General features: G+C 34.3%; 2 protein-coding genes across 4 annotated transcripts; both read left to right on the top strand.

The window, feature by feature from the left end:
• The first annotated feature begins 3798 nt into the window (after positions 1–3798).
• On the top strand, positions 3799–9947 carry tafazzin (tafazzin, phospholipid-lysophospholipid transacylase). Of its 3 annotated transcripts, none has more exons than XM_056449107.1 (12): positions 3799–3835; positions 4161–4195; positions 4289–4417; positions 5057–5185; positions 5353–5398; positions 5477–5562; positions 6985–7065; positions 7889–7930; positions 8017–8079; positions 8575–8627; positions 8714–8791; positions 8887–9947. In XM_056449107.1, the coding sequence occupies exons 3-12, from the start codon at positions 4309–4311 to the stop codon at positions 8986–8988; spliced, it is 789 nt and encodes a 262-aa protein (XP_056305082.1). In that variant the 5' UTR covers positions 3799–3835; positions 4161–4195; positions 4289–4308; the 3' UTR covers positions 8989–9947. The 3 variants fall into 3 exon arrangements, with proteins under 3 accessions (XP_056305082.1, XP_056305084.1, XP_056305083.1); XM_056449108.1 differs by having other exon boundaries at positions 3806–3835; positions 4164–4195; XM_056449109.1 differs by lacking the exon at positions 4161–4195 and having other exon boundaries at positions 3803–3835.
• Positions 9948–12976: 3029 nt separating this feature from the next.
• atp6ap1a (ATPase H+ transporting accessory protein 1a) lies at positions 12977–23627 on the top strand. The gene is made up of 10 exons (XM_056450020.1): positions 12977–13122; positions 13625–13751; positions 15784–15858; positions 16547–16737; positions 17759–17799; positions 17942–18027; positions 18857–19119; positions 20476–20526; positions 20607–20844; positions 22320–23627. Exons 1-10 carry the CDS (start codon positions 13004–13006, stop codon positions 22527–22529), a joined length of 1401 nt encoding a protein of 466 aa, XP_056305995.1. The 5' UTR covers positions 12977–13003; the 3' UTR covers positions 22530–23627.
• Positions 23628–24793: the final 1166 nt, after the last annotated feature.

The raw sequence follows: 24793 nt of genomic DNA on the forward strand, positions 1-24793 counted from the left end.
TTTTTAATTCTTTTAAAAACATTTTAGGGACAAAATTATCAGCCCCTTTAAGCTATATGTTTTTCGATCGTCTACAGAAGAAACCATTGTTATACAATTACTTGCCTATTTACCCGAACCTAGTTAACATGATTAACCTAGTTAAGCCTTTAAATGTCACTTTAAGCTGTATAGAAGTGTCTTGAAAAATATCTAGTAAAACTTTATTTACTGTCATCATGGTAAAGATAAAATAAATAATTTATTATAAATGAGTTATTAAACCTATTATTTTTAGAAATGTATTGATAAAATCTTCTCTCTGTTAAACAGAGAATGGGGGGGAAATTAACAGTGCCCCTCTAAAACCAGCCTGGTTGACCAGCTAAAACCAGCCAACCAGCCTAGGCTGGTTTAAGCAGTTTTTTCAGTAGGGGAATGATAACCCTGCTGAAAAAATCCAGCTTAAACCAGCCTAGGATGGTTGGCTGGTTTTAGCTGGTTGACCAGCCTGGTTTTAGAGGGGTTTTGGCCATTTCCAGGTTGGTTTCCAGCCATTTCCAGACTGGTCCTAGGCTGGTTTAAGCTGAATTTTTCAGTAGGGAAAGTTTTAAATAAAAGTGGAAACCATCAACCACGTGATTCTCTTTAGGTTTACAAACACAAGTGCGGCCATTTAGAGCTCATATGGTTAAAGTGCCCATGAATCGGAAGCTTTTTTTTTTTTTTTGTACTGTGACGCAGTTCTTAGAGAAGCAGATTATTTAATGACAAAACAATGGGTGTCGCTTGTTTTTTCAACTGAGAGGTGAAAGGATGTAGTAAAGTAGGCATTTCATTCAGAAAGATCGGTAAAAGTGTTTGGGGAGAGTTATTACAACCTCACAGACACCTCCTCCTTGCCATTTCTGTTTGTTGGCAAAACTGACAGTTGGAGCAAGTGATTAAATAGCCACGCCCACTTCCTAAAATATATGTAAACTGACAATATAACTGAAAATGTAAGCTAAGAATCATATGCTTAGTTTTGATTTCTTGGGGACTTTCATGATGTCAGAATTTACCAGTAATTTTAAATGGATGTGTGAATGGTCTTTTCTGGAAAAATTCTGGAACGTCCTTGTCTGTGTTAACAGAGCTTTTTTGAATTTACCGGTAAAGTTGTTCCTGTAATTTTCCGGATATTTGCCGATATCGGTGTGTGAAAGGGGCGAATGGGTTTACTGACTAAGTAAAATCAACTTTTTGCTTTTAGGGCAACAAGTTCACTTACTTTTTAAAAGTAAAGTCAATGAATCACTTTTTACAGTTCACAGGCTCATATTAGTCCTCATTCCACACACAGAAAAGACATGTGACAGACAACAGTAAATTATCTCTTTTGTTTGTCTGTGTAGATACTTTAATGCATGCTGTTGGTGATAATGTTGTAGCTGTTGGCTGTAAGGACAAATTCATGGCTAGAATACTTCGGGTCTGCTATAACAACAAATGTCTTGGTTAGTAACATCAGTAAAATATACCACCAACCTCAAGCAAATTTAAAAACATATATGATTTAATGTCAGGATTCCCGTAGCTCTTAAAAGAGAAAGACTATAAAGGCAAAGGAGTTTGTGTTCAGTGTTTGACCTGTCCTTTGTGGGCTCATGGAGCCTGCGCACCCAATAGTGTTGAAGCTGATGCACATTTGCACGTTATATTCTGCTTTGTCAGACAGAGACACACATTACACTGAAATCTCAGTGTTGAATTAAAAGCTGTTAAATCCTTTTTTTTTGTCACAACTCTTATTTTATTTCTCACCGTGGTGGAAATCATAATACTTACCCCAGAGTGTGTTACACCTAACCCAGACTATAGGTGAATTGTAACATTTCACTCCTGCTATCTGACTGAGCATTCTCTTTTTGTGTTGCAAAAATAACATTTATTTAATAGCAAACACTTGTAGCTAGTCTCAGTCATTTTAACACACTGGCTTAAGAAATCTGAAATATAGAGAGAAATGTAAAAAAAAAAAAAGTTACAACTATCCCTGATCTCCCTTTGCCTCATAATTATCTGCTTATCAATAAAGTAAAGGAAAAACATTCAAGTTAATTGACAAATGTTCTTCAACTAAGGCCTTTCTTCAAAAATATAGCTATAATGTGAAATGTTCATTTTGTCTTTCATCTGAGGAAGATTTGATTCATTTGTTTTGACAATGCTCCTACACATGCTTTGGTGTATTTTCAGTCTTACTTTATAAGAGACTATTCCTTTTGTTTTCTTTGGGCTGTTCGACATATTAGGAAAACCTATACATCATTAATTTATATTTCTTGTTTGCATTGCTAAGCTCAGTATTTTGTGCCGCATGTCGCATATTGTGAAAATGTTCTGCGTACTTGAAATGTAATTGTTGTATTAAGAAATGTAATTGTTGTATTCCCTTTTGTGAGCCCTTATTCTTTCATGTTGGCTGTCTAAAATGTGAAGTAAATGATTCCCTGAATTTAAATTACATGTAAAATAAAGATGTTATGTTGCATTGTGTTGTACTTGTATTTTCTGGAAGGATACAAAGCGATCTGACAGGCAGAATACAGTAAAGTCAGAATTATTAGCCCCCCTGTTTATTTTTTATTTTTTTCCCAATTTCTGTTCTCATCTCTAATAACTGATTTATTTTACCTTTGCCACAATGATTGTAAATAATATTTGACTAGATATTTTTCAAGACACTTCTTTACAGCTTAAAGTGACATTTAAGGTTTAACTAGGTTAATGAGGTTAACTAGGCAGGTTAGGATTATTAGGCATAATGATGGTTTGTTCTGTAGACAGTTGGAAAAAAATTAGCTTAAAGGGGCTAATAATTTTGCCCTTAGAATTGTTCATAAATTTCCCAGAGATGGGTTGCGGCTGGAAGGGCATCCGCTGCGTAAAAACGGGCTGGATAAGTTGGCGGTTCATTCCGCTGTTGTGACCCCAGATTAATAAAGGGAGTAAGCCGAAAAGAAAATGAATGAATGGTTCATAAAAATGTTAAACTGCTTTTATTCTAGCCGAAATATAACAAAAGACTTAAAAAAAATATTATCAGACATACTGTGAAAATTTCCTTGCTCTGTTCAACATCATTTGGGAAATATTTAAAAAAGAAAACAAAATTCAAAGGGGGGCTAATAATTCTGACTTCAGCTGTAGTTCAGCTAAGGTTATTTTAGTGTTGGTAATTGACACACACGCACACACACACACACACACACACGCACGCACACACACACACACACACGCACACACACACACACACACACACACACACTGTGCACTGTTGAAAATTGCATCTTTGTAAGATTTTGCCTCAACTCATTCACCAGCAGGTCTATTTAGGAATTATGAAGTGGATTTAATGGTAACATTAATTTGCTTGGAATTGGCTTGGGTCAGTCGATCAAGTAGAGATTTCAAGGAAAGGATGCTTAATCTGTCAGGGGTGTTACTTTACTACTATAAGTTTATGGAAATTTCCATTGTACATATCCAGTCAATATTTTCCTTAACACATTATTGTAAATTAAATACTAAAAAAGATATTAATACAAGATACTTATTTTGTAAACAGCACCGTTTTATACTCGGAATGCAATTCATTTGCTGTGGTAATATGATTCTTTTTTGTAATTGAAAATATTGATTAAAAAAATATATATATATGTATCGTAATGTACTATGAATGTTTTGTGCATTCCTCTTAACAAAAAAAGGATACCTACGACTACAAAACTACAACTCCCATGACCACTCAGGCTAGTACAATACTTCCGGTACCGTGTTTTTCTGCGCCCATCGGCTGACGAGACGGAAGGTGGGAAGATTATAGTTTGTACAAATATTACATTTAATAATAAATCAAACTAACATTATAATGAGCTGAGATGCCACAGAAAACGTCAAAATGTTGAACTGCATTCGTAACTAAATCTAGCCACGTGATATTACCCATGTTTACTTGTGTTTAAAATTACAAAGAAACAAGAAACAAAATTACTTGTGTTTCAACATTACTATATTTTGTTACATATTATCGCTGTTTTTTATGTTCACGTAACACATTATTTATGATCACCGTGTGATTTTTACAGCTTTGAGCTGCTCCTGAACTTTTAGTTAACGTTATCTTTTTATCCCAGAAGCATTACGTCACATTTAAACAAACCTTTACTCGGTAAATATTTACATCCAAACTGCATTGAATACTTTACTAACAGATGGACATTCTTCCAGATGTTAAAGTCTATTCTCTGTTATAATGTCTTAGTGTGGTTTAATGCTGTGGCGATGCCCTTGGAGGTGACATGGCCCTTCCCACAATGCCCCCGCCTGGGCTGGAGAATATCCAGCCGAGTGGTCATGGGAATGGTGGGCTCATACAGTTACCTTTGGACCAGTAAGTGAAATCTTCCTCTGTTTATATTTTGAATTATTAGTAGTAAATTTAAATGCCCCGTGAAATTAAAATATGTTTAGATGTTAGTTTCAGTCTGTTAGTTTTAAGGATATCAATTAGATCAGTGTTTCTCAACCATGTTCCTGGAGTACCACCAACACTGCATGTTTTGGATGTCTCCTTTGTCTGTCACACTTATTACTGGTCTGAGCTGATGTTCTAAATCAGGTGTGTTTGGTTAAGAAGACATGGAAAATGTGCAGAACTGGTGGTCCTCCAGGAACATGGTTGAGAAACACTGTATTCGATAACAACATGCTCAAAAAAGTGACAAGATTCGCATTTAGAAAATACAAAAATGTTATAAATATCTAAAGCTTTCAGTTTGTCACTTCTTGTCCAGTGTCCCGCTCCCATTTGCTTGATCTGAACCACTCTCACTGGCAGAACTGTGATAAAAAATAAAACCCTATTGGCTGTTTTTGTGAAAGGGGAGGAGCTACTCTGTCCCACTCTTTCTTCATTTTTCAGTTGAGATTACTTCAAACATTGAATAAAAAATGCACTTTTCAAAGCACTTTACCAGACCTATGAAACAGATGCTGCTTAATGACCTTCAAATAATTTATCTGATTCCAGAGTATTTTAACTCGCTGATGGTCCACAACCAGGATGTCTTGTTGGACCTGGTTGATGAGCGTCCTCAGGACACACCCCTTATCACAGTATGCAATCATCAATCCTGTATGGATGATCCACACATCTGGGGTAGGCTGAGCCTCAGATGCATGTGTTTGAGTAACAAGCCATTGCTCCAACAGCAACCACCACAACAACAACATCAACAAAAATCACTTTTAACACTATTGAGGCCACAGGCTTGACAGTAGAAAATATAAATGCAGTTATGGTGTTTTTGTATGCTCTGATATCAGGAGTCCTTAAGTTCCGGCAGTTGTGGAACCTTAACAAGATGAGATGGTGAGTTCGCAGAATCTGGAGACTAGTGTAAAGGTGATGCAGTTCACGTCATGTAATTTCTTACCTGTCTGTGCTTAGGACACCTACTGCCTCTGATATCTGTTTCACAAGAGAATTTCACTCCAGTTTCTTCAGCAGAGGGAAATGTGTACCAGTTGTTAGAGGTAACTTATCTAATGCCATATGATTTAATTTCCCCAGTCCATAGTTTTATAATGTTTTAAGTTATCACAATTTGGTCAATATTTATCATTACTGAAGATGCTAGTCTATAATGCAGTCTTTATGTACTACATTAGACTTACTAAAGCTGGGGTTAGACTACAGGAGTTTTAGCCTGATTTATGCCCTAATTTCACCTCTCGAGAATCCTGGATGAAATCTTGTCGAGAACTCATTGGTTGAATTTTCGGTGTAGATTATCTGTTAATGTGAGCCTTGCAATCTTCTAGAAAACAAATCAGAGCCTGATTTGATCATCTCAAACTTGTTTGATATTTAGGATTTTAAACCGGGCTGATATCACAGCTGTTCTACCCTATTCCGCATCACCGAAGCCAAGAACTGAAGAGAATCACGTTGGTTTTAATAAATAAATATAGGCTATATCATTTTTAAATAAGCTTGAATTATCCTTATTTTTATCAGCCACTTTTATCTTTATTTTTATACCGGTGTGCAGATATTTATGACATATGTAGCAGTGGGTATTAAAACGTTACCAGTTATCTCCATAAACCAAAGTGGTTAAACAATTTAAAATTATATAAATATATATTTTATATAATAATAATAATATATATATATATATATATATATATATATATATATATATATATATATATATATATATATATATATATATATATATATATATATATAAAATTATTAGGCCTACATCTAGTCTCAAAACCTAGAAAGAGTAGGCTAAAAGATAATATTTTTTACAGAGAGCGATAACTGCAGACCATGGTTTATGTTGCATTCAGTGAGTTATATTTTTCTACACAGTACTGGCTTATTATATGTGCACCAGGTAACAATTTTGCTTTTGAACATAGCAATCTAATTGCTATTGCCAGTCAAAGACAGCCAGCCATCGCAGCAGAATAGAGAGATTTAAATGGACATATTGCACAGCTACGCAAATGCAGATGTATTTTGAGTGCATGAGAGTGTTTTGCACAAAGTGGCAGTTGGTCAAATATTAGTAGCCTATAATAAATAATAATTATTGATCAAGCGTGTTATTCTGCGATCAGGTGATGTGCTCCATCGGGAACCTTAATCTTAATAATATCTTGCAGTGTGTGCTGTGCCAGGGTTTTTATATCTTGTAGTGTGTTCACGTTTAAGATTTGAGGTAATAAAAACGCAGAAGATTCTCCTCATGAAGTTTTGAAACTTAGGATTTTAAAACTCCTGTAGTCTGAGCCCAGCTTAAGATTTATCATCACAATTCATATCCTTGCATTTGTTGACGTGATTGATTTACTGTTGTCCTCATTTGTATGTTGCTTTGAATAAAAAAATCTGCAAAATAATGAAATGTAAATGTAAACAGGCCATCTGTCCTCTGTTTTTAGGTGATGGAGTATATCAGAAAGGAATGGATTTCCTTTTGGAAAGGCTGAATCAAGGAGAATGGATACACATATTTCCAGAGGGTATAGACAAGCAAACTCATACTTTTTCCCTTAAAATTACTCATAAATACATACGGTTATCTGTTATGATTATCATGCCTTCGGTTCGATTTGGGTTGCATTGACGATGCTTTGTTTATGTATAATGTATAAATATATTTATATATTATTTATATATTATTTGTAATACAATTTTGTTATTTAATACAAGCAGTCAGATATATGAACTATACCTTTAAAAACTCAAGTACAGGCACAGAACAACATGAGCATTCATAGCAAATAAACAAAGTAAATATCCCGCTAGCTTACTGAGCCTTGTCAAGCAAGTTCTTACACCCCTATGATTGGTCATGCACTCAACAGAAAGGGCTGTGATTGGCTCTTAGACCTGTTCACGATGATAAACACTGATAAACGGCATCGCCGATCACAGCTGATCCATGATAGAAGCGGTGGAGAAAACTCGCTCTGCAGACATGCTCGTGTCTGTATCCAGAAGTAACGCTGTAACAGCCGAGAGGAGAGGATTTTCTCCATCGCTGTGAAATAAGGGCTTCTGCTGTTAGTTGTCAGTGAAAGACTGTCCAGCAAACTCACAAGCAGTGAATTGCGTGCAATTTCTGCGTTTTTAAGTAGTTAGAGTGTTTTAGCTACTCACGCTCGCCATCCTCACCATAGTAAGCTACCTCGACATAGCGCATATGAGAGAAATGACGTCAGTACATAATAACCGGTTATGATTATTACTGAACTGATACCGAATTGTCCCGCATCTGCGTTGCAGTGCACCGAAGAAACAATTAATTTTGACACCCCTAATATATAATTATTCTCCTCATAGGTAGAGTTAACATGTCTGGAGAGTTCATGAGAATAAAATGGGGTAAGATTTTTACTCTAATAATAAGATGCTACTTGTTTACCTTGTTTAATGGCAATCAAGTAAATCTTTTTTTTTTTTTTTTTAAGGAATTGGACGTTTGATTGCAGAATGCTCTCTTCACCCAATAATTTTACCTATGTGGCATATAGGTAAGTTATGCTCTGGCACTTCGAATGACATGAGCTGTAAATATAATGCATAACTTAATGAATTTTATGAGGATCAAAAACATCACTTCTGCTACGTCCGTCGCCATATATATATATATATATATATATATATATATATATATATATCAATCAGCTCTTGATATACATTTTTTAATTTTAACCTAATTGAATAAATAAATAAAAATGCTAACAAATACAGCAAACACCTGGTTTAATTTTGTAAATGAACTGCATTCAAAGTACTGCAAGTAAATGTCTATATCTTTTTCCCTCCATTTTATGTTAATTTTTCCATAGTGGAAAAACTCTCATACTGCTGACATCTTGTCGGTCCTGTAGCATAAACTCATTTAAGACTCACGTCTGCTGCAATTGTTAATAAATGAGAGTTAATAAATTGCCAATACACAAAACAAAAATACTCCCCGCTAATTCTTCTCTTGTTCATTCATGTATTGTACTCTTCAATTTCAGGTATGAATGATGTTCTACCAAATGAGACTCCATACATTCCTCGAGTAGGACAGGTTAATACACTTTTTTTGTTGTTGTTGTTGTCATTGTCACACTTGACAGAATGGTTTTACACTGACTGTAATTTTCTTTTGTGTAGCGAATAACTGTTTTAGTAGGAAAACCATTCACAGTCAGGCATCTGGTCAATGCACTGCGAGCTGAAAACACAAATCCGGTAGGTGGTTGAGTTGATATGCACAAGTTATGCGTATACAAATATAATAATAGAAGTAGTTTTGCAGTTGGGTACATAATTGCTGTTCTCTACAGACGGAAATGCGGAAAACAGTGACAGACTATATTCAAGAAGAATTTCGCAGTTTGAAATCCCAGGCAGAGGCTCTTCATCATAGGATACAGAACCGCACATGAAGAAAAAAAATCGCAAGATCCCTCATCACAGGGGTAAGAAAGTTCAGTCTTGGAGAGCTGCAGAACGTTGCTCCAACCCTACTCAAACGCACCTGCATGAGCTAATCAAGGTCTTGAAAGCTACAGGCAGGTACAGTTGTATCAAGAGGTCAAAACTCTGCAAGACTGAACTTGTCCACCTGTGCCTCATCTCAAGAAAAAGGGCCCATCAGCCAATACCTGCCTTACAACTCAACCAAAACACTGAGCAGCAGAAATACATACAGATGACTGCATCTAAATAGGATTATACACTTGTTTTAATGAATATTATATCCTTGATAATGTGAACCTGGATGTAATGTGGGTGCATCAGATAATGTCCTCAATCATCAATCTGAACACGTTGATTTTGTTTGTAAATTCAGCTGTTATATTTGCATCAATAACTACTGTCACTGACTTTAGCATGATTTGCAATGAGAATGCTGAAGCACTTAGTAAGTATTTTTAAATACAGAGAGAAACACTTTGAATAACAGTACTAGCGGTTTTTGTACTACAGTTTTTATTTTTGATGCTGTATTTGACTATACATTGTAAATACAAAATACTGACTGTAAATACAGAACCTCTATTAAGTTTTTTCTCAGATGTACCTATGCATTTTATATCTGAAAACTTCATGTTTTCTAATTTTAGCTTGCCAAGTTGAGAGGGAAAACAAACCGGTGATACAAAATCAAAACTACACCTATATCAACAAAAAGATGGATTGACATATACTAAAAGCATGTGAAATGTGTTATTATTTTGTAAAGTACATTTTTTTAGGAGGAAATACACATTTGAAGCCATTTCTAAAAATGTATAATAAAAATGAAAGCTGGCCAAACTGTGATTTAGATATAAATTATGTGATGAAATGTGAATGCAATGGACAATGGAAAATCTGAATAAAAGTTTTCTTTTTGCTGCTGCTTATGTGTGTGATACATTTTTTGAGCTGCAGTGAGTGGATTGATAAAGTGACCTTTAAAGAAAGCAGTTCTATTTGATTATTGAACAATGTCAGCAAGTGATTCAATTAGATTAAGAATAAATCTTCTAAGCACTAGTTTAAGTACATGGGATATTAAAAATGCTTATATTCTTAAAACAATGCATGTATTAATTGCAGTTTCCAAACATGAAAAATGTACATCAGCTGTCACTGGGAACTTTTCAAAAGATATTTGTTTTTATGCTTTTCAACAAGGGCAAAGTAAATGTAATTAAGGTATTGGTGTGTGATTCTTATGGGTATTAGACATACATCTCTACAGTGCTCCACATAAATGGGTACAATTCACATTTACCTACATGTTGAAAATGAATATTTTATCCGATTTGTTTCAGTGAATTTGATCAATCAATCATTTTAAACCAAAACAGAAAAAAAACATTAATTAAACATATTTATTGAAGTAATATTTTAGTCAGCAAACATCTTTAGAAATAAAAATATCATTTAAATTTGTGCGAAATATTGGAAAAAAATTAGAAACTATAAAATTTTACATTGATATTTTTCCCTTTATTTTTAAATGTTTTATTTTATTTTATTTTATTTAATATTTTTCCCTAACATAATTTTGGCTACTTATTTTTGGATTGTTATCGTAAGTTATTTTGTTAGATAATAAATATGATGTTTATAAATTGATAAATATATTAAAATGATAATAAATAGTATAATAGTGGGGATCTGGTAAACAACAACAAATCATCTGTATAAAGACATGTGTTGTGTCTTGTATTCCTTTGATATTAATATTCTGTCATATTGCTGCTGCTGCTGCTGCTGCTGCTGCTAGTGGCTCAGTAAAGATGGCAAAAAACGAAGGAACAGAGAGTGGACATCCTTGTCTGGACACCTAGTGAGGAGTGACATTTGTAATAATTGTGGCCCTGGACAGTTGTGTAGTCCTTGCTATACGCACGTATACTCAGAATGCCTACATTTTTCCAGGAGCTGTTTGGGTATTACGACTTCTGAGGATCATACTCTTGGTATACTCGCTTGTTTTGGTGATTAGACTTCCCTGATTTTTGTACATTGAGTATTTGAGTTTTTCGGAGTTCACAACAAATCATTTGAATGATGTCTTGCTGAAACGTTCAAGTAAAATTGTAAAACAGCATGGGCGTCGCTTTAGCCCTCCTATATTTCCATTCAGCCCCCCTAACACTTTTGCGATTACCTGTACACTACTAAATGACCGCCTCAGTCCCCTTTAAATTTGATATAAAAACGGTGGCAGAATTCCGCTCCTGAACTCGTTTTTAGTTAGTCAGCAAACCACAGCTGTGCTGTGTGTGTGTGTGTGTGTGTGTGTGTGTGTGTATATATATATATATATATATATATATATATATATATATATATATATATATATATATATATATATATATATATGTGTGTGTGTGTAATGTGTGTTTTTCTTTACGTTTTGTCAACATTGCTATAAGTATTTTGTTTTGTTTTTGGAGTATGACGTTGTATTTTACAATGTCTGGAGCCAGGACCTAAGCTTTTCACTCATCATAGTACACAAGCTGCTGATGATGTGACAATAAATGTGATTTGGCAACCTTACTGTAAAATGTTACCATCATTTCTTGATCTTTTTCAACACGTAGTCAGTTACAGTTTTTTTTTTTTTTTTTTTTTTTTTACAATTCTTTAAGGATTAAATGTCACACCACCAGATGACAACTGAAAGCTTCTCTTAAAATCATGACAAGATGACAAATTGATAATAATTTAAAAGTGACAGTAGAGTTACATTGAGATTTTCTCCATAGATCTCCAGGAAATAGGAAGAAGAAGGTCAAGTTATGTCACCAAAGTGATGTTTGTTTTACAATAGTAGATTGTTATGCAAATCCAAGCAAGCCAGAGGCAAAAGTGGCAAGAAACAAACTTCATACGTAATTTAAACAAAATTATTGCCACATTAATGACTCAAATGGTAATTGTTAATAACACACTGCTTCATTTTAAAATATAAAGAAATTGTAAACCTAAAGATTTTTTTCAAGTGTAATATTGCTGTTTAGACAAGGAACAGAATAGTGGACATTTCTGCAGAATGACCCCATAATTATTTAGAAGTATATACAGTTGGTCAGAATTATTAGCCCCCCTTTGAAATTGTATTTATTTATTTTTTTATCATATTTCCCAAATGATGTTAACAGAGCAAGGACATTTTCACAGTATATCTGATAATATTTTTTCTTTTGGAGAAAGTCTTATTTGTTTTTATTTCGACTACAACAAAAGCAGTTATTAATTTTTTCAACACCATTTTAAGGTCAAAATTATCTGCCCCTTTAAGCTAGATTTATTTTTCCATAGTCTACAGAACAAACCATCATTATTCAATGACTTGCCTATTTACCCTAACCTGCCTAGTTAACCTAATTAACCTAGTTAAGCCTTTAAATGTCACTTTAAGCTGTATAGAAGAAAAAATATCTTGTAAAATATTATTTACTGTCATCATGGCAATGATAAAATAATTTAGTTATTAGAAATGGGTTATTAAAACTATTATGTTTAGAAATGAGTAAAAATCTGCTCTCCGTTAAACAGAAATTGGGGGGGAAATAAACAGGGGGGCTAATAATTCTGACTTCAACTGTATATATTTTCTCCTCCTTTTCACCCCTTAAACATTTTTTGGAAATTTGCTATCATTTGACCTACTCACATAGGCCTACTGTTTCCTTTAATATAAGGCAAAGCAAGCCATCAATATTTTGTCGTATGCTGGTTTTATAATGACTGGCAAAATAAAATAAAAAAAATACTAAACATTTTATTTATAAAGTCATGTTGTGTCTGTTTAGATTTAAGAATGAAACAAAAAGCAGTGCAAAAAGTAGCGTTTTAAAACAGATTCCAAATTAATTTCATCACACGGTCGTGACATCACGGCTCAGTCGCTGAAGATGGCCGGTTGTGACGTCAGAGATCATCGCACTGAAGATGGCTGCTGTAAGGAGAGTCTGCGTCAACGCCAGGATGATTTTACTTGTTTTTATCTGTTTGATCGCTGCAGCGAAGAGTGATGAACAAGTCCCGCTGGTCGCATGGGCGAGTGACGGGTAAAGGACGTATATTATAAGATACAGTCATGGAGAATCGTGAAAGCGATCGTTAGCTTTGAGGGTTTGCTAGCTGAATGACACGGTCGCTGTCCAGTTCTGAAAACATGAGGAAACACATTTAGTATGACCTTAAACATTTGAATCATCGAATAGTCTTCGAATCATTTACTAATTATCTCGATATTTATCAACAAACCATTGTTTTGTTGAACTGCAGTATATTGTTAAGGACTGTCACTTGTGTGGTACATTAATATTATGTTGGTAGAAAACAACTGTTAAAATGTTTGTTTAAAAAAATAATAATAATCTGCGTTTAATTGTTATAAATAGATATATAGGGAAGGGGTTCATTAGCAGTTGGCTTTAGCCTTTTTTGGGGAGATATTTGTAAAAGCTGGTCAATGTTATATTTTTGTATCAAGATATGCATTTGTAGTATTATCATGGCATGCGTTTTTCTAGGCCTGTCTTCTAACAGTAGTTTGTGCTTGTGTAGGTTTGTCTTGTCTCCTGTGAACGCGCCGTCAGCAGGTCACACTGTGTCTATGGACGAGCTGGAATCCTACCTGAACACAGCTTTGAGCGCAACACCTCACAATCTACTGCTCTTCCTGCAGGATAAAGTAAACACTACATTTCACTAAAAGATTATTATTAAGATTATTTGTATCAGTATTCTAGAAGGAAATGTAAAAGACTCATTTGTCCATTTATTCAGACATTCTGGCCAAATGTTTCATTAAAAATGTAGAAATTTTAAATAGAAATTGATCAAATATAATCAGGGTTTTTGCAGGGTCCTAAAATCTCAAAATCCAAATTTAGGCCTTAAAAAGTATTACATTTACTGAAACATTGTGTTGTTGGCCTTAAATCTTTTTAAACAGGTCTTAATTTTGCTTTGTTTATGTATTGCTTCCAAATCTGGCCAAAACCCATACAATCACCAACAATCATCTCAATAAAACTTTAAACTTTTTATTTAAAAGGTAATTGTTAACTCTATTTATCATGATGGTTTAATTACTTTCCTTAAAATAACATTTGTTTAAAAGATCTCCATGTATTTACTGCTCAGAACACCGACCTGGACAGATTGTTGTGCATAAATTTAGATTATTACAGTTTTTAAAACTTTTTAAACATTTGTTCATTTTTTAAAATTATTTTAAAGAAAGTTTGTGTTGGAAAAAAAAGTGTATAAATACAAGTAGAGCTTGCTTGTTTTTACACAATATTTAAAACATTTAGCTAAGAAGTAAAAATGTAAAATATTTGTATTTTTTATTATTAATGTGTTATTGTTTTATTAAATGTATTAAATTAATTAATTCATTCATTCATTTTTTTTGTCAGCTTAGTCCCTTTATTAATCCAGGGTCGCCACAGCGGAATGAACCGCCAACTTATCCAGCACATGTTTTACGCAGCGGATGCTCTTCCAGCTGCAACGTATTACATTTAGATTTTTTTAGATATTTTTGATATAGGTCAAATAAAAATCTTTTCCCTCTGGGCCATCTGAAACATTCCTTAGCCTTTAGCCCTTTATGGGTCTAAAATTTAATTCACAATGGTCTTAAAAATGTTTTAAAAAGTCTTAAATTTAATGTGAAACCTGCAGAAACCCTGAAAATACACTTTTCAAAAATGAATGATTACACGTCTAACATAAAATATGCTGCTAAATAAAATTCAAAATGTAAATATTGTATTTTCAAGATTACAACTTTCTCGCAATGCAGTATTAATGTTTGTATTAATGTCTGCATCCCTGTAATGGCATGTAATACATTCATTCTCTTTTCGGTTTGGTCACTGTATTAATCAGGGGTCACCACAGCGGAATGAACCGCCAACTTATCCAGCATATGTTTTACGCAGCAGATGCCCTTCCAGCCACAACTTAACACTGGAAAACATCCACACACTCTTTTATTCACACACATACACTACGGCCAATTTAGCTTATTCAATTCACCTGTACTGCATGTTTTTGGACTGTGGGAGAAAGGTGGAAGGAAACCCACGCAAACACGGAGAGAACATCCAAACTCTATACAGAAATGCCAACTGACCCAGTTGGGGCTCGAACCAGCGACCTTCTTGCTGTGAGGCGATCGTGCTAATCACTGCGCCACCATGACGCCACATGGCATGTAATATTTATAGAATTTAAATAATCATATAAATTATGAAAAAGTTTTACCGTAAACAATGTATTTTGTGACACCACAAAATAAATAGCAGAGCATTATATGAGATGATAGACTTTTTATTTTGTCCATTCGATATGATGTTTTGTCATATTGCACAGCCATAAATGTAATTTATTTCCAATAATGACTCTATTCATATATGAATAATTCAGTCTTGTCTTTCAATGATAAAGGATTACTAAAACAGCCAGCGCATATCACATGTTGATAAAATAAAGCAATAAAGTTGAGTTTATATGATTGTGTCATACTCTGCATCCAAAAAAAAAAATATTATGCATTTCTGAATGCTGTACTATTAGAAACTCTGTCAGAAGAAATGTCTCTAAAGGCATTGCCAATACTACTACTACTAAGGGTTCTTGGTGTTGTGGAATGAAAAATTCAAGTGAGACAACAGTTTTATTTTGTTGAATTTTGTCTCTGTTTCATTCAGTTGAGTGTTGATGACTTTACAATGTATGGAGGAGTATTTGGAAACAAACAGGATAGTGTCTTCCAAAATCTTGAGGTACGTTTATATGTTTTCCATCTGTCACTGTTTTAAATACTGCTAATGATTCTGACTTCATTGGTCACACTGTACAATAAGGTTCATTAGTTAATGTTAATGAATGCATTTACTAACATGAACAAACAATGAACAGTACATTTACTACAGTATTTGTTCATGTTAGTTAACATTAGTTAATGAAAAAAACAGTTGTTCATTGTTAGTTCATGTTAACTTATGGTGCATTAACTAATGTTAACAAGCATGGACTTGGATGTTAATAATGCATTAGTTAATGTTCAGTTATGATTAATAAATTCTGTAAGTGTTGTACATGATTAGTTCATGTTAGTAATTGCATTAACTAATGAACCTTATTGTAAAGTGTTACCACTTCATTTAAAGGAATGTCGTTTTTAGAAAATTGTATTACCTGATATTAGTGTCATGTGATCACATTTTTTTGTTTACACCTAAAAAAATTTTTCATTTACTTCTCGTATGTGCTCCACAAATGTTTCACTTTTTATTTTAATGAGCAAATCACCTGTGATGCTTCTGTGAGTTTTCTGTAAGGGTAGATTCAGTATACTCTTTGGAAAACATTAGGGGTTAATTGCCAAGGTTAATTGCTTGTGATAAAATGACCATAAAAATGGCTTTTTAGCCCAAATAAAAAGTATCTCAAAATTTGTTGTGTTCACAGGCGGCTCTATTGCCCTCCTCCTCCTTATGGTTGCCATCTGTATCATCGTCTGCAGCCGCTTTGGTTCCTACACTTCTCCAGAATCAGATTGATGCTGCTCCTCTATACATGAACCCAGAAACACTTGCTCAACTACGCCTTAATGCATCTGTTGCTGCCTTGCTGGTGTTTCGCCTCCCTTACAGTGGCGGGTAACCTATTCTCTTTAACAATACCTTGAGTTTAGAAAGGAATATAGCAAACTCATATAATGCTCCTTTAATTTATAAATACAATACGTATTTATAACAATCTATTACACAGTGGGAAACTATTAATGACCTCATTACAGTGCTTTCTAGTTATCATCTCCAAAAAAGTTAATTTACATATTAATTTCAGTTTTGAAATCCTGAAGTTAATGAGGAAACTTGAATAGTTGGATATATAAATACATTTCTCATCTTTAACCATCCTCCACAATGTAATATAGAAACTCATTATAGAAATAAGCTCCTTTTTTGCCAATATGCACAGGGAAAATGACCTAAACTAGAGGTAGTGTTTTTAGAAAAGGCACACATCAAAAAGCAGAGGTCAGCGAAACATGGGCTAATGCAGCACAAAAAAGAGTGAGAGCATGAATTGCAGTAATCTTTATGGGTGGGTATTCAAAATCTGTACGCAAGTAAAAGTACAAGTGCTTTTAGTACTCGAACACTTTATTTTGATGGTCCATTTGAGTATTAGTAGACTCTCTGCTGATATCTGTTGATACTGAACTGAACTATAAGAAACTTTGCAAGTACATGTCAACTTACACTAACCCTAACCCCAACCTAACAGTCTATCTGATGAGGATTAGTTGACATGTAGATGCAATGTAACTTAAATTCAACAAACCAACCATCAAAATAAAGTGTGACCCTGAATTTTTAGTTTTACTTAGAGTAAAATTTAGAGTAAAGTAAAATTTACTCAAGTAAGATTAAAAAAAGTATCCTATGAGATATATATATATATTCACATAATTCAATATAATTTTTTAGGTGAGAATTTTTTACATAAAGTTTAATTCAATATATAATTTAATATAATTTAATGTAAAAACAGAAAGAAAATACAGAGCAAATCGAAGAAAATCTCATTTATTTTGGATTTCTTTAAACCTAAAGGGAGATGAAAACCCAAAACTTGTTATTATGAGAACTGTAATTAGTCTTTTTCTTGCAGGGCTGACATGATGTCTACTAAAGAGGTGCTCAGTGGAAATGGTATGTCAAATTCAGATTAAAATTACTTGATGTAAAACAAATCATTTAGAGGGTTATGCTTTCAGGAATCATTAAAAAGAATTACAAGAAGATCGAATTTATGAAATGGAACATATTAATGAAATGATGTTGTTTGTTGTAGATGAGGTAATTGGTCAGGTGCTGAATATCATGAAAGCTCAATCGGTGCCGTATACTGCAGTGTTTACTGCACTGTGGCCCTCAAGGGTAAGACACTACTCACTTATCCCCTTGTTAAGTCGTGACGTATGGAATACTGTTTCTGGGTTCAAGCCGCGATTCATTTGAATTGAGAAAATGTTCGTTTATGGCCATTTTCTAGTCATATCACACATTAAAGTGAATTTTATATAAAATCATAGTGTACACAAGCTTAATCTGGGCTTGCTGCATCACAAATACCAAAATTTTAACAATTTATAAAAATGTATCACTTTCTGGCCATCATATATATATATATATATATATATATATATATATATATATATATATATATATATATATATATATATATATATATATATATATATATATATATATGTATATATATATATATATATATATATATATATTGCGATCCTGATTTTCAAAAGTATTCCATCGCTTTGTAAACATTTATTATTACCATTTGATGAGTCTCCCCATACTTTTTGATAGAGCGCTTGGACCCGGAAGCCGCTTCGTGTGACCTCACACTTAACAAGCAGATATAATATTATTGGAAGATTAAATAAAAATGGTTCATTTGTTATATAACTATTTGCTTTTGTTGTTTAGTTAAATACATTTTAAATGAAATGTGCATTGGGCCAGATTTACCTACCATCAGTGCAAACTCCTTTTTTAATCATACTGATTTTGTTTTTTGCATGTTTGTCACATTTTAATGTTTAAATATTTGTTTTAGGGTGGACTAATTTTTTTAAACTCACCGTACTCTCGATGTCTTTATTCAAAATATTATTCAAACATAGTGATTATCAAGCCACATTCATTTAGCCTCATTTGAAGTTGAAGTGGCTGGTATTTGTTTTAGGTGATTGAGGAGGCATCTCCAGCTGTGCAGTCTGTATGGTCACGATCGCTACTGCAGTCCCGTCGGGACGAACAGCCAGTTCCAAACCCACCTTTGGAATTTAAAGAGAAAGGATCCACCTGCATTCTCCTGTGGGCTGAGAAGCTGGTGGTTAGCCAGTATCGCTCAGGAAAGTGGGAAAGGCATGACCTTACCTCCCAAACCTTTGGTAAAGGTGTAGAACCCAACTTGTCTGGCTCATCCTGCAATGACACTCATTCCCGGTAAATATTGCCCAGCTGCTTGTGCTTGTCATTATTCCTTTTTAATGACCTAGTTTGATGACCATGACTTAGTTTTGATTTCTTCTCTTTTTGACCGTTGACATACATATTTTACAAAAGCTCCTGTTATAATCACTGAAGGGGTGAAATTGAAACTCTCCTCTTTATATTTGCAGTTTTATATAATATGCTTCAATTCAACGTCACTCACACATATATACATGAAAAGCTTGAGTGTATGTTATGCAGATATACGTGCTAACTACTAATTTTCAAACAAACACATATAGAAAGCTAGCACACAATGTGAAATGCAGACTGAAACATCTAATGTAACACGCATACATACAAATCTTTTGCCTTACAATCATCTGGAGATCATTTTTGAGAATCCACAAATATGTACTCTGGACTTTTTTGTTGCACGTTTTGTTTTCACAAATCCACTAGAGGGCGCCATGTATATTATTTTACAATCTCAAATACATTACTGTGGCATGTTTTCTCATGTGTGCTGCCAGAGGTTGCTCTATACGTTTCTGCGCATATTAAAATATATCAACTTGACCCACACATCCCTTCCCTAAACCCAAACGATAGTGTTTTCAAAATCAAACCAGAATAGAAAAGGCATCCCTAGGAGCCTGTGTTGAAACATATTTAAAAAAAAGTTGGGACATTTTGTAAAATGTAATAAAATCAAGAATATGTCATTTCTTCTTTATTTAATTGTCAAATGTACATGAGCAATGCAAATTTGGATATCGATGGCTGCTACACACTCTAAAATAGTGGGGAGAGAGGCATGTTTAGCATGGTTTTACTTCAACGTTTTTGATTTACAATGATTAATCATCTGGAAAATAAGGATACTAACTGTTAAAGTAAAAACAAATCCTCAATTTTTGCCCAGAAGCTCAAAAGTCAGTTGTTAAAATGATCTGTTGTTCCTTTTCATGAGTGGCTTTGAAATGATGTAGTAAAATCAACACCATTGATCAGTGCACTCTTTAAAAAATTAGATTGTTTTTAAATGTACAGTATATTTGTAAGTAAAAGAAAGCGTATGCATGTAAACCTATTGAAGGAGACTTTAAAAATAAACAAGAAAAAGAGAAACCTATTATAAATAGTATAAAGGCACTTTAACTGCGAATGTTTTAATGGGGCGTCTCATTTAATACAGCCATTTCTGTATAAAGTCTAATTATTGTCACAGAATGCATTTTGCTATTGTTCATTGTTTTTTGTTGTTGTTGTTTTCAGTCATTTTTTGGGTGCTAGTTATTTGATGTCCCCTGCTTTTGTCACTGCTTTTAAATGTTTGCAGTTCACAAATTGTGTCTTTAAATGCAGGTTGGTTCTGAATTATGAAGATGTGCTGAATTTCCGTTCATTCAAGCTATTGTAAGTTTCTTATTTTCTGTCATTCATACAATCACATTCTCTGCCTGTTGAGCTTGAACCTTGTTCAATATCCTCCTCAGATTTGTGATGAACCGCCGTCACTATAAGGTTTCTGCTCGCCATTGGTTCACCATGGATCAGGTTCAGCTGGAATACGATGGGAAAAAAGCCTCATTCAATGGGAGCCGTCACATCTACGCTCCGTCTGAGTACTCGTACCGATGTGAGTCCGTAAGCAGTTCCTACTATGCTCAGCTGTCACCACACTCAGACAAGGACAATGCCAACGACTGGCAGATCTCTTTTGAGGACTTCCAGGTAAGTTATGAAGCCAAAGGCAAATATACTTAATGATTTTGCCCGTTTTAATGTGTATACTGATGATCTGTGGTTTCCCATTATGCTTATAGACTTTAAACTCTAGATTTAGGCCCTAATTGCTATGAGCAAGAGAATGCTGGACCATAAAACATCAGTAAAGACATTTTAGAGCTCCTTCATTTTTTGCAAAGACTGTATGTCTAAATAAATTAAAACATGACTAAAAATCTTTTCACACTAAGAATGTGAAATAGACACACACTCACTCTCACATACACCCACACACACCTACTCATACCCATACACCTAAGAAACAGAGAAAAGTTTGATAATTTGTGCATCAAAATGTTAGAAATCAGTCATAATTCAGAAATTAGCACATAGCAGTGAAGGGGCGACACTGTAAAACACCAAGAGTGTGAAGACACACAAACACACTTGTGATCTTTGGGGTCAAAAATGACATAAATATTTAGATATATTGTAGGCACAATCAACAAATCTACCATGATGCTGAAAAAAAGTACACAGAAGTGAAGCGGTGACAAATACACACACACACACTCACAGGTTGCATCATACAAAATGTGAAAGCTCTTGTGTAGTGTCTCTATAGCAATATGTTAAGTTTTTGCTGTAAACATAAAACAAAAAAACACCTCAAATCACCTTTTTCAAACAAGATATATCTAAAATGTTAAAAAACAAGTCTTGTAGGTTGTCTTAATGTATATTCAAATACACAATTCCTGCATAATCTCTAAACAACTAAGGACATCACAAGCAGCTTTGTAGAGATAGTAATACCTCATGATTACACAACGGATATCAATGAATACCAGATGAAGGCTTTTGCCTTTTGTTTTTAAATGTCTATTGTCCCTACTTTACATGGAAATACTGCAGTCATTTAAAAATAAGGATAAATAAAAGAAATTACAAAAAAATCCATTGTTTTCAATGAGGAAAACAAGCATCACAAGCATTTTGACTTGTAATTTGAGTTCCAGAATTTCACTAAACTCAAAGCTGCAACTGTTTTGGTTAAAAACTACCCAAAACTAAAAAAACAAAAACAACAGCCAGTGTTTAAAACTACCTTTCTATAGCCAGATTCACAATGGTCAGCTTGTAATAATGTTTTATAATTGGCAGTTTGCCATTCATCTTTGCATCATTATTATGATTAATGCTTTACACCAGTGTTTCCCGACCCTGTTCCTGAAGGCACACCAACAGTACACATTTTCAACCTCTCCCTAATCAAACACACCTGAATCAACTCAGCAGAACATTAGAAAAGACCCCAAAACCTGACACGAATGGGTCAGATAAGGGAGACATACAAAATATGTACTGTTGGTGTGCCTCCAGGAACAGGGTTGGGAAACACTGCTTTACACTACATGAAAGAGAGATTGGATTGCCGTTTAACCAAGAATATTCCTGTCTTTCTCCCTCCGATGTGACAGATTCAGGGCTTTAATGTAGCAGGGAAGGATTTCTCTTATGCCAGTGACTGCGCTAGTTTCTTCACTCCTGGTATATGGATGGGGCTTGTTACTTCTCTGCTCATGGTGCTAGTTCTCACTTATGGCCTGCACATGATCATGCAGCTCCGCACTATGGACCGCTTCGATGACCCTAAAGGTCCTGCCATCTCCGTTCCCCAGACTGAGTGATAGCTGCAAAGTTAGTTCCTTTTTTCATCCTCACAGCACCCGTGTTTGCTTCGGCTATACAAAAATGTGCGAATGTTATTCATTTCTTGCCTGTCAGGTGATTGAGGTGGTGCTGGATTTATTTTTTTCGGTGATAATCATTTCATAAAAACGTGTTAATGAAAAAATCTCAGGATCACATCTGCAGATCTAAAAAAAAAAAGGTTATATATAATCAAAATGTCCATGAATTTAAAAAAATTGTTACAAGAATTGTTGTAATAATATTTAAGCTTGACCTTAAAGTTGAAAAAGCTATGGTATTACTTTTTATGCAAAGTAAAATTCCCAGTGCATGTTTTGCGAGATTGATTTATAAGCCTTTATGGTAATACTTTATTTTGATGGTCCATTTGAGTATTAGTAGACTGTCTGCTTAATATATGTTGATACAGACATTCAACAGACATTTAACTGATTATAAGAAACTTTTCAAGTACATGTCAACTTACACTAATCCTAACCCCAACCTAACAGTCTACTTATAATCTAATAAGAATTAGTTGGCATGTAGATGCAGTGTAACTTGAATTCAACAAACGGACCATCAAAACAGTGTGACCACCTTTATTAGCCTAAAGATTTGAAATTTCATCTGTGAAGCAAGTATTCTTCATTTTTTCTTTCATTTGACTTTTTTCCAGAAAAGAATATTATTGTATATGCGTAAAGGTGCACCATTAAATGTGATAAATTATTCTTACAAGATAAATATCTACTAACAAAGAGTTTGATGTTTAATGTGCTGTTACTGTAAATATGAAGAGGTGAGTTTGTTTTGCAGTTTAAATGACAGATTAAATATTATTTATTGGTGGTGAATATCAATCAGTGTTTCTGTACTGTAGTTTCCCCTACCAATTCTGTGATCCTGTGTGTGTGTGTGTGTCAATAAATAGATGTTGGTGTGAGAACTGGCATATTTTATGACCAAGTATTCAAGTTGCTGGAAAATGTCTGGTTAATAATCTATAAAAGTTTCTCTGTTGTCATCTCATGCAGGCATGCTTTGAACAGATACGCTGCCTTTCCATATGTTGTTCAGGTTGAATAAACTTACAAGACAAAACATTTTTAGATGAAATGTCATATTTTGCAGTTTTAGTTTAACTGTAGTTTATGTAGTAACATCATATTTGATTATAATTTAACTTAAGGTAGCAAACGTGGACGTCAGTGTAAATTGACTTTTAATATAGTAGACAGGTGACTTCTTAAATACCAACTCCACTGACCAGCTGGTCCTCTAAAACAAAAAGGTAAAGAATCAGATTAATAAAAATGGCAAGCTTTAGCATGTTTTAGGTTCCGGGGCATTTCATTGAATTTAAAGCCATCTAATCAGTAAAGCTCTGTTTGTTGTAATTTGAGAAATATCCACTAGGGTGAAAAGAGGCATGGGAGCACTATGTTCCAAACACAGATGTAAACAACATTTTTAATGATTATATTCACATTTATTGATATGTTTGCCTATATTTCTTTGATTATATAGAAAAAAGAAGAATAGTGCTTACTAATAAAAGTTCAAAATCCTTTGTAGAATTGCAAGCGTCCACTCTGGACCTTCAACATCAGGCCTTCTACAGTCTGGCCCTTCGACAATAGGCCTCCTTCCAGTCTGGCCCTTTGACATCAGGCCTTCTACAGTCTGACCCTCTGACATCAGGCCTCCTTCAGTCTGACCCTTCAACATTAGGAGTTAGGACGATTCTAAGGTCCCACGCATTTTTGGGGGCCCTAGAGATATTATTAGCACCCACCCCCCCCCCTCCCCCCTCTTTCATCCGCGACTATAAATACCCCCTGCTCTGTCTATTTATATTTACAGTGATTATCCCTGGACACCTGTAAAATTTAAGCAATCTATGAGGATATCGTGGTCAATGGTGTCAAATGCAGCACTGAGATCAAGTAAAACTAGTAACAAGATGCAGCCTCGGTAGCAGCTAAGAGTAAATCATTGGTTATTTTCACTAACGCCATTTCTGTACTGCAATGACGCCTGAAACCTGAAAGGTTTGAAGTAGACCTATAATTAGCTAAGTTGCTGTGATCCAGTTGTGGCTTCTTAATAGGTTTAATAACATCCAGCTTGAAAGTGTTTGCAACATGGCCTAAAGATAAAGAAGAGTTGATAATGTTAAGAAAAGGTTTTTCTATTACAGGTAGCAACTCTTTCAGTAATTTTGTTGGAATTGAGTCTAACAAGCTAGTCTGGCTGG

Source organism: Danio aesculapii, chromosome 23, assembly GCF_903798145.1.
Source record: "Danio aesculapii chromosome 23, fDanAes4.1, whole genome shotgun sequence".
Classification (NCBI taxonomy): Eukaryota; Metazoa; Chordata; class Actinopteri; order Cypriniformes; family Danionidae; genus Danio; species Danio aesculapii.

What these genes read in the sequence shown, in the direction of transcription:
- tafazzin (XM_056449107.1), top strand. Translation starts at nt 4,309, where the DNA reads ATGCCCTTGGAGGTGACATGGCCCTTCCCACAATGCCCCCGCCTGGGC. An exon ending in ATACAGTTACCTTTGGACCA is followed by an intron (nt 4,418 to 5,056) that starts GTAAGTGAAATC and finishes ATCTGATTCCAG; the next exon opens with AGTATTTTAACTCGCTGATG. An exon ending in AACCTTAACAAGATGAGATG is followed by an intron (nt 5,399 to 5,476) that starts GTGAGTTCGCAG and finishes GTCTGTGCTTAG; the next exon opens with GACACCTACTGCCTCTGATA.
- atp6ap1a (XM_056450020.1), top strand. Translation starts at nt 13,004, where the DNA reads ATGGCTGCTGTAAGGAGAGTCTGCGTCAACGCCAGGATGATTTTACTT. An exon ending in GTGTCTTCCAAAATCTTGAG is followed by an intron (nt 15,859 to 16,546) that starts GTACGTTTATAT and finishes TTGTGTTCACAG; the next exon opens with GCGGCTCTATTGCCCTCCTC. An exon ending in CGCCTCCCTTACAGTGGCGG is followed by an intron (nt 16,738 to 17,758) that starts GTAACCTATTCT and finishes TTTTTCTTGCAG; the next exon opens with GGCTGACATGATGTCTACTA.